The 9939-nt window shown below is 41.8% G+C and overlaps 1 protein-coding gene across 2 annotated transcripts in view; it reads left to right on the top strand.

The window, feature by feature from the left end:
• The first annotated feature begins 1031 nt into the window (after nt 1–1031).
• Nucleotides 1032–9939, top strand: part of fbxo15 (F-box protein 15) — a 50504-nt gene continuing 41596 nt past the window's right edge. For both annotated transcript variants that reach the window (XM_041190133.1, XM_041190132.1), the window contains exons 1-2: nt 1032–1114; nt 2447–2548. In XM_041190133.1, coding sequence (XP_041046067.1) covers nt 1032–1114; nt 2447–2548 — 185 coding nt within the window. The remainder of the gene's footprint in view (nt 1115–2446; nt 2549–9939) is intronic.

Genomic DNA, 9939 nt, shown 5'->3' with positions numbered 1-9939 from the left:
CGATATTGGATTAGGAAGGGAAGTTCAGTGATGAGCAGTTTGGTGGGGAAGTTAAGGATCAGGAGGTGAGACAACATGAGCTTGGAGAGGGCGTGGGGGAGATATGAGAGAAATCAGAAAAATGCAAGTGTGATGCAATCCTTTGAGGAAATTTGGTCTGATAGGACACAGGAATGGACAAAAGTGGTAGGCACAGATGAACAGGTGGTCTCAATCTTAGTGATGAATAAGCCCAAGAGCTCCTTGTATTTAGATGAAAGCAAAATACTGCAGATGCTGGAAATCTGAAGACTCGAAAAATTAACTCTATTTCTCTCTCACCAGATGTTGCCAGATCTGATTTTATTCCCCAGCATTTTCTGTATTTAGTTGCACCTTGCACTTCTCAGTGATACAGTTACTGACCTGAAACCAGGAACAGAGGTACCCAATTGCAAGGGAACCCAAGGTAAAAGTCAGGTGCTCAGGAGCCACGTGGTTGCAGATGCCAGAGCATTATGTGAATTGCCTCCAATCAAAGTCGGCGCAGATTTGGGGGCATGAGGTTTCAAGTAGGCAGTGCCCCAAATAAGTGAGTTTAAAAAGTCTCATTATCCAAACATGGCCCTCCATAAATTCACTGATAACATGTTTGGCCTCCCTGGAGCAAACTTTTACTTTCAAGTTATGAATGAAGGTATTAAACAAGCGCCCTGGCCCCGCCTCACAAACGTCACAGACTAAAATCCCGTCCCTTCGTTCTGATTTGTTTCCGCGTTGATGTTGAATTCCCATTGGTGGATCCGAAACGTCAGTCCAGTTTGACCCCGCCCCCCTTTATTGGGGTTGGTAGTGGCGGTGACGGTTGTGAAGTAGGTTCCCTCCCCATCCACCCCTCCTCTGTAAAGTGCGGGCGGGTGGGCACTCCTCCTCCTCCTCCTCCTCCTCCTCCTCCACTAGTTCAAGCCCACAATCGACTGGAAGTAACTGCCGGGCCGTTTGCGATTTAAATTCGCCCCTCCCCTTCCGGCTCCGCGCGTCTGCCGGTTTCGATGGCAACAGGTGGTGGTTGGGTGGTACCGGGTAAGAGGGCGGCGGCGCCAGGTGGCTGGCCCGGGCAGCTGGATGCCGCCAGGTAAGGGGCAGGGGTGGGTTCGTGTGTGTGGCAGGTGTCACTCAACAGGTGGGCGCCAACCCTGCCCAGCACAGGCTACACAGCCAGGGACTCAGATGGTGCAGCCTAGCCCAGCACAGGCTACACAGCCAGGGACTCAGGTGGTGCTGCCCAGCCCAGCACAGGCTACACAGCCAGGGACTCAGGTGGTGCTGCCCAGCCCAGCACAGGCTACACAGCCAGGGACTCAGGTGGTGCAGCCTAGCCCAGCACAGGCTACACAGCCAGGGACTCAGGTGGTGCAGCCTAGCCCAGCACAGGCTACACAGCCAGGGACTTAGGTGGTGCAGCCTAGCCCAGCACAGGCTACACAGCCAGGGACTCAGGTGGTGCTGCCCAGCCCAGCACAGGCTACACAGCCAGGGACTCAGGTGGTGCTGCCCAGCCCAGCACAGGCTACACAGCCAGGGACTCAGGTGGTGCTTCCCAGCCCAGCACAGGCTACACAGCCAGGGACTCAGGTGGTGCTTCCCAGCCCAGCACAGGCTGCACAGTCAGGGGCTCAGATGGTGCTGCCCAGCCCAGCACAGGCTGCACAGTCAGGGGCTCAGATGGTACTGCCCAGCCCAGCACAGGCTGCAGAGTCAGGGGCTCAGATGGTACTGCCCAGCCCAGCACAGGCTGCACAGTCAGGGGCTCAGATGGTGCTGCCCAGCCCAGCACAGGCTGCACAGTCAGGGCCTCAGATGGTACTGCCCAGCCCTGCCTCACATGCACCAATTGGTGAGTTTTGCACTGTGTTGGCTCTGATATTACCCATCCAATATCATCCACGATTTTCGCATAGGAGGAAAAATTAGTGTTAAAATCCCCCATCAAAGGCGTTAACCTACCTTTCCACTTTTCAGAGGCCACTGTGCATTTCCAACGTTTGCTGTTGATTTCCCAGAAGGAAAAAAAAAACAGTAAAAACTGGGAAATAATACTGGTCGGAACTTTTTCCTCCTGGATTGCATTGGTAGTGGTTCCTTCTCATCATCTCACCTTGGGTTTTCAGGCTGTGATCACTTGCAAATGCTCAATGTTATTTAGTTTCTCAGCTATTCACTGAAGTGTTTTTGAAAGCAATAACTAGTTGTGATGCAAAGATACTAAACCCATTTTTGATTTATTTTAATAACACTAGAAACTTCAAAAATTATGGAAAGTGGGCTAAATAGCATGCATATTCTTTGATTGCATTTGCTTGACATAAGAGGTACTGTATGCTCAAACTATAATGAAGGTTTTTTTCAATAAGGAAACAATAGTACTTCAAGTTTTGTTCAGTTACTAAATGCTGTAATGTTTTAGCTTCAGACAAAAATGGAATCCGAGTATGCCTTTGAGGTCCTTCCAGTCAGGTGGAACAAAAGGTGGTAAATTGAGATCTGCAAGTCTGATCACCATTGAGAGGTTGGTAAAAGGGATGAAGACTAGTTAGTCATATTGATATATTCTCTTTTCCCTCCAGTGTGTTAAGAGTTCCAATATGCATTGATTTTGCTCACTGTCAGCCCCTTAGCTGAAATTAGCTGCACTGCTGTATAGAGAAGTGCTGAGTAGAAGCTGTGCAACGGGTCACTTATTCAGTTTGATACAATTGTTTGTGGTCTAGCATAATATTTTTGGGGATCAACCATGCAAAGTAATTGCATTTGGTACAATAAAACTATCACAGCAATTGGTCTATTTAAAGTGCATATTTCTAAGCACCTTTAAAAACTTTTAAGAAGCACACATCACCTTAGCTAAACACTTATGAGTTAGAATAATGTGAAGGGGGTTGTTTCACATCCCCATAGTTCCATTTATAATTATTATAAGGAGATCTGAAGTATCTCCCTTGTTAACATTTTCTATTGTAATACTGCTGGCGAGAAGGAGACTGGGAATTTTCCGTCAAGCTCTTTCATGTAGAACGTTTTATACAATAAAAATTGTAGATTGCACTCCTTATCCATCGTTATCCATGGTATCAAGAGTTTTACAGAACTTATCTGTTTAAGATTATAAATGCATCAGTAGTTTACACAACACTTTTAAAAATTACCATTTTTAAAAAAAGGTGTACAAAACAATAATTACAAATTTAAGGCGGAAATATTCCAGGGTTCCCATTCCAACAGTCCAATGGTTGTCTTCCATTCTTTTGTTGTTTTGATAGGCTTGCTTTGTCAATTTTGCGTATTGGGAACTATTACTTAAAAGTTGAGATCCATTTATATAATAACACCTTGTATTTCTTTCCTGCCACCAAGTATAGACGGGATAAGAACATGAGAAATAGGAGCAGGAGTAAGCCATTTGTTTCCTGAGCCTATGCAACTGTTCAGTAATATGATGGCTGATATACCTCAGTTACACCTGTCCTCGTATCCCCATATCCTTTAATTCACTTTGTATTCCAAAAATGTATCACTCACATGACTCGAACATACTCAACGACTGGGCATCAACAGATTGCGGCAGTAGAGTATTCCAAAGCTTCACAACCCTCTGAGTGAAGAAATTTCTCCTCATCTTGATCCTAAACAACTGACTCCTTATTCTGAGGCCACTAGTTCTAGACTTGCCAGTCAGGGGAAACATCCTCCCAGCATTTACCCTGTCAAACCCATTCAGAATTTTATGTGTTCCAATGAGATCCCCCCTCATTCTTTTAAATTGTAGGGAATATATGTCTTGTTCACTCAGATGATTATCCACTCATTCTAAGACCCAGTCTAATGAGCCTTTGTAGCACTCTTACTAAGGCAAGGATATCCTTCCTTCGGCAAGGAGACCAAACTGTAAACAGTACTTGGGTATGATTTCCCCAAGGCCTTATATGATTGCAATAAAACTATTAACTCTTACAATCAAATCCTTTTGTAAAGGCTAACATATCATTTCCTTCCCTAATTGCTTATTGTTTGTGATTTGCATACAAGGACACCCAATTCTCCCTGAATACCAACATTTCCCAGTGTTCCATTATTTAAAAAATATTCTGCTTTTCCACTCTGGTGGGAAAAGTAGAAAACATTATACTTCTTCACATTATATTCCATCCATCACATTCTTGGCCATGGATTTAACCTGCCTAAATACTTTTCTTCTATAGGTATATAAATAGTAGAAGGATTATAAGAGGAGAGGATGAGTCTGATTCGGGACGAAAATGGAGACCCTCACGGGAAAGCAGTAGGCTTGGCTGAGGTACTAAGTGAGCACTGTAGGTGATTTTACCTCTGAGTTCAGAAACCAAGAAATACTACTGACACAATCTCATATTAAATCCAACACCATTTATTGAGAATTTTAAACAAAACAGTTTCAATTAAATCATACAGTCACCTCTTGGGTGGTCAATCTTGAGATGACTTAGGAGTTAGGACTGAGACCTTCCTGCTTGGTTTGCTGGGACTCTTCTTGTCGATAGTGAAAGAGAAATTAGTTGAGATAATAGATGGATGAAAAGTGGAAATACTAGAAAATCTGGCTACATGTAAAAGTTGATAAATCACTAGGACTGAATGGGGCGCACCTGAGGATGCTGAGGGACATCAAGGTGGAAATTGCGAAGGTACTGGCCACAATCTTCCATTCCTCATTAGATATGGGAGTGGTGCCAATGGACAGGACAATTGAACATGATGTTACATTCTTTTGTTCAGAGAAGGGTGTAAAAGATAAACCTAACAACTACAGGCCTGTCAATTTAACCTTGGTGGTGGGAAAGATTTATAAATAATAATCAGGGACAAAATTAACAGTCACTTGGACAAGTGTGTATTAATTAAAGAAAGCCAGCACAGATTTGTTAAAGGCGAATTGTGTTTAACTAACTTGATGGAGATTTTTGATGAGGGTAACGTGGCTGATTTGATCCATATAGACTTCCAAAAGACATTCAATAAATTGCCACATAATGGGCTTATCAGCAAAATTGAAAGCTACGGAATAAAAGGGACATTAAAGTATCGATACAAAGTTTGCTGAGTGACAGGAAACAGAGTAATGCTGAGTTTATTTTTGGACTACAGGAGGTATATGATGGTATTCTCCAGGGGCTGATACTAGGGCCCCAATTTCTTGATATGTTAATGACCTAGACTTGGGTATACAGGCCACAATTTCAAAATTTGCAGATGATACAAAACTTAGCAATATTGTGAACTGTGAGCAGGATAGTGATAGACTTGAAGAAGGTATAAGACACACTGATAGAATGGGTGGGTATGTGGCAGCTGCAATTTAGCGCAGAGAAGTGTTGCATTTTGTTAGGAAGAATGAGGAGAGGCAACATAAGATAAAAGATTAAAATTTTAAAGCGGGTGCAAGAGCAGAGAGATCTGGGGTATATGTTGTGGCACAAATCGTTATAGTGGAAAGGCAGGTTGATAAAATGGTTAAATAGGCCCTTGTGGCCCTGGATTTTATAGCTATAGAAATAGAGTACAAAAGCAAGGAAGTTATAATGAACCTTTATAAAATACTGGTTCGGCCTCAACTGAAGTATTGTGTCCAATAATGGCTAATTCATTTAGGAAGAATGTGAAGGATTTACGAGAACAGGCCCAGGGGAAAAGGGACTTCTATCCACATAACTATTTGGAGAAGCTGGGGTTGTTCTCTTTTGGAGAAGAGAAGGTTGAGAAGAGCTTTGATAAAGCTGTTCAAAACCATGAAGGGTGTAGACGGGGTAGATATAGAACAACTGTTCCCATTGGCAGAAGTATTGAGAACCAGAGAACATAGACTTAAAATAGTTGCCAAAAATACCAAAGGCAATGTGAGAAAGAACATTTTTTTTAACGCAGCAAATGGTTACAATCTGGAATGGGTGGTGATGGCAGATTCAATTGTGGTTTTCAAAGGAAGTTGGATAGGCAACTCAAGGGGAAAAAAAATTGCAGGGCCTCAGGGAAACGGCCAGGGAATGGGACTAGCTAAATTGCGCTCTCTCACATGGACTCAAGGGGCTGAATAGTCTTCCATGATGAAACCATTTTATGATTTTGTAGCCTCTTTGCTTTCTCACCAAGCCCAATTTCCCACTTTGTATTGTCAGCAAGTTTGGATACACATTAACCTGCGTCCCTTCATCGAAATCATTGTTTGTAAATAGCTCAGGCCCAAGCACAGATCCATGCAGTAGCCAACTATTTACAGCCTGTCAATCAGAAAATGTCTATCCTTACTCTGTTTTCTGTATGTTATCCAATCCTCCATCCATGCTAAAAATACCTCCATATCATAAACCCTAATTTTATGCAGTAACCTCTTGCTGTGACATCTTATCAAATGCTTTTTGAAAATTTAAATGCACTACATCCACTGGTTTTCACTTTATCCGCTCTACTTGTTACACCCTCTAAATTAAACTAACAGATTTGTTAATCATGACTTCCCTTTCGTAACTCCTTGTTGACTCTGCCCAATTAAGTTATGATTTTCCTTCCATAATAACACATTATAGTATTTTCCTTATGAATTTCAAGTTAATCAGCCTAAGTTTCTGTGTTTTCGCTCTCTAACCTTTCTTGAATAATAGGATCGCATTTGCTAATTTCCCTTCAACGAGAACCTATTCTCATTGGAGTTTAGGAAGATGAGAGGTGATCTTATTGAAACACACAAGATTCTGATGGGGCTTGACAAGGTAGATGCCAAGAGGATATTTCCCCTCGTAGGGAACTGAGAACCAGGTGGGGTAGAGTTTCAGAATAAGGGGTCTCCCATTCAACACAGAGTTTCTTAAGAGGAGTATGGGACTAGTCACCTTAAACGAAGCAAACGAGGAGGCTATCGCTTGGCTTCGGGGATTTACATTCACTAAATAAATAAATAATTTAAGATAAGGAGAATTTCATCCTTGAGGGTTGTTAATCTTTCGAATTCTCTACCCTAGAGAGCACTGGGTTATTGAATATACTCAAGGCTGAATTGGACATGTTTTTAATCTATAAAGGAGTCAAGGGCTGGGGGGACTGGCAGCAAGGGGTGTTAAGAACACAGTCAGATCAGTCATGATCTTATTGAATGGTGGAGCAAGCTCGAGGGTCCAAATGGCCTACTCCAATTTCATATGTTCACATAACTGTTCTAGAATCTAAGGAATTCTGGAAGATCAAAATCAATGCACCCACAATCTATGTAGCCACCTCTTTTAAAACTCTAGTGTGTAGTGTTAAGAGCTCTGTAGATAACAGTTAAAAGAGAAATTCAAACTTCTAGTTATTGGCTGAAAGGATGGCATGTGAAGATTTCACATTTTAAAATAACTTTTACTGTATAAGTGACTATAGACAGGACACTATTAATTGAACATTATTTTCTTTTCAAGGTGAGCTTTTACTTTAAATAACCAAACAGAATTTGCTCCTTTCCACTTTCATTGACAACTGAAAACCCTAATTTTATTACGTTACTTGGTCTCTTAAGTAGACAATCACTTCTCCTGGAACCAATCCAAAGTGTTTGTCAGCTTCCAAGGGTTTACTTCGTTTTTTTGCCTTTCTAACTACTATCTTCCACTATGAGAGTTTCCCCTGGGGATTCTCTTAGCTTCAGCTAGACAAACCCTCCAGCCATGTTTTAACTCCTCACGAACTCGGTTTTTAAACTGGACACAAGTTCCCACTTGCATTCACGGGGTGAACAACAGAGTCAGCATTTTCTCTACTTAGAGATTGGCCCAGCCTGCTCCCTATCTCCTTGCACTCCTCCCCCCCTTACTCAGCTGCAGATCCCCCAAGACTGATACTGCAACTGCCATTCTGTCTGTGATATCTCTGGGTTTATAGGGAAGCCTGTAACCTTAACTCAAAATTGTTTCCTCTCCTCTCCATGGCAATGGGAAACACACCAGCCCTGTATCCAAGTAGAAATGTTAATGAGCTATCTCTAATTGCCACTGCATTTCAGCTTGGAATCAAAGGGACAGGTTCTAGCACAAATATTTCTGACTTGAAACCAATAACACCTTTCTGGGTTTTAGGAGACTCGAGTTCTCTTGATTGTGGACTTAGAAACTGTCATTTCTCCCAAGGTGTTAAAATTTGGGGCCTCCCTTTCAATAACACAAAATGACTCTCCTTTTGACCTAACAACTAAACCATCCACGTTTACTGTCAGGCAGACTCCAGCTCAGGTCACATGACTCTTCATTTAACCTATACTTAAAGCTACAGTTCAAAACCCTGATAACCTTATAAACCAAAACATATAAGCATACAACCTCACTTGTAACAGCAGCCCGTGAGTCCAGTGGATTTGTCTGCTTCCAAACCTATCAATCTCTCCAGTACAATTTCTACTTTGATCTTTTTAGGTCTTTGGCTAATTTATTCTCTTATCCTGCTTCTAGTTTCTTTGCCATCCTTTGCTGAATTTTAAAATACTCTTAATCCAGGAGCTTATTGAGAACATTATAAGCTTTTTGCTTTAATCTAATAATATTCTTAACTTCTCTTGTCAGCTATGGTGGGACCAGTTTTCCTGTTTGTGGGTTTAATTCCTTAATGGAATATATGATTGTTGCAAATTAGCAATTATTTAAAGAAATAATTTGTATTGCTTGTTTACCATCATCTCTTTTATCCTATTTTCCTATCTACCATAGCCAGCTCACCTCTCATTGCTCTGTGATTGTGGTAATGTCATTGGACTTTGAGAAAGTGCCACATCAGAGGTTATTGTGGAAAATAAAAGCTCATGGTATGGAAGTAACATATTGGCATAGATAGAAGATTTGCTGGCTAACAGGAAGCAGAGAGTAGGCATATATAGGTCTTTTTCAGGTTTGCGAGATGTAACAAATGGTGTACCACAGGGATCAATGCTGGGACCTGAACTGTTTACAGTTTCCATAAATGACTTGGATGAAGGGATAGATGCGATGGTTGCCAAATTTGCTGATGACACAAATATAGATAGGAAAGTAATTTGTGAAGAGGATATAAGGAGGCTACAAAAAGATATAGATAGGTTAAGTGAGTGGGCAAAGATCTGACAAATGGAGTTTAGTGTGGGAAAATATGAAATTGTTCATTTTGGCATGAAGAATAAAAGGCATATTATCTAAATGGTGGAAGATTGCAGAGCTCTGAGGTGTAGAGGGATCTGGTGTCTTAGTGCATGAATTGCAAAAGGCTAGTATGCAGGTACAACAAGTAATTAGGAAAGCTAATAGAATGTTAACATTTATTGCAAGGGGAATTGAATACAAAAGTAGGGAGGTTATGCTTCAGTTACACAGCACAGCGAGACCACATCTGTAGTACTGTGTACAGTATTGGTCACCTTATTTAAGGAAGGATATAAATGCATTGGAAGCAGTTCAGAGAAGGTTTACCAGCCTAATACATGGAACGGACGGGTTGTCTTATGAGGCAAGTTTGGACAGGTTAGGCTTGTATCCGCTGGAGTTCAGAAGAGTAAGAGGTGACTTGATTGAAATATCTAAGATCCTGAGGGGTCTTGACAGGATGGATGTGGAGAGGATGTTTCCTCTTGTGGGAGAATCTAGAAGAAGGGGTCATGGTTAAAAATAAGAGGTCAGCCATTTAAAATGGAGGTGAGGCGAAATTTTTTTCTGAGGGTTGTGAGTCTTTGGAGCTCCCTTCATGAAAAGGCGGTGCAATCTTTGTATGCTCTTAAGGCAGTGATGGATGGATTCTTGTTAAGCAAAGGGGTGATATATTATCGGGGGTAGATTCGAGTTTACTATCAGATCAGTCATGATCTTATTAAATGGCAAGCGGGCTCAAGGGCCGAATGGCCTACTCCTCCTTGTTCTTATGATAATTCATATGACTAGT

This window comes from Carcharodon carcharias, chromosome 6 (assembly GCF_017639515.1).
Source record: "Carcharodon carcharias isolate sCarCar2 chromosome 6, sCarCar2.pri, whole genome shotgun sequence".
NCBI lineage: Eukaryota > Metazoa > Chordata > Chondrichthyes > Lamniformes > Lamnidae > Carcharodon > Carcharodon carcharias.
This window is presented reverse-complemented; position numbering and strand designations above follow the sequence as displayed.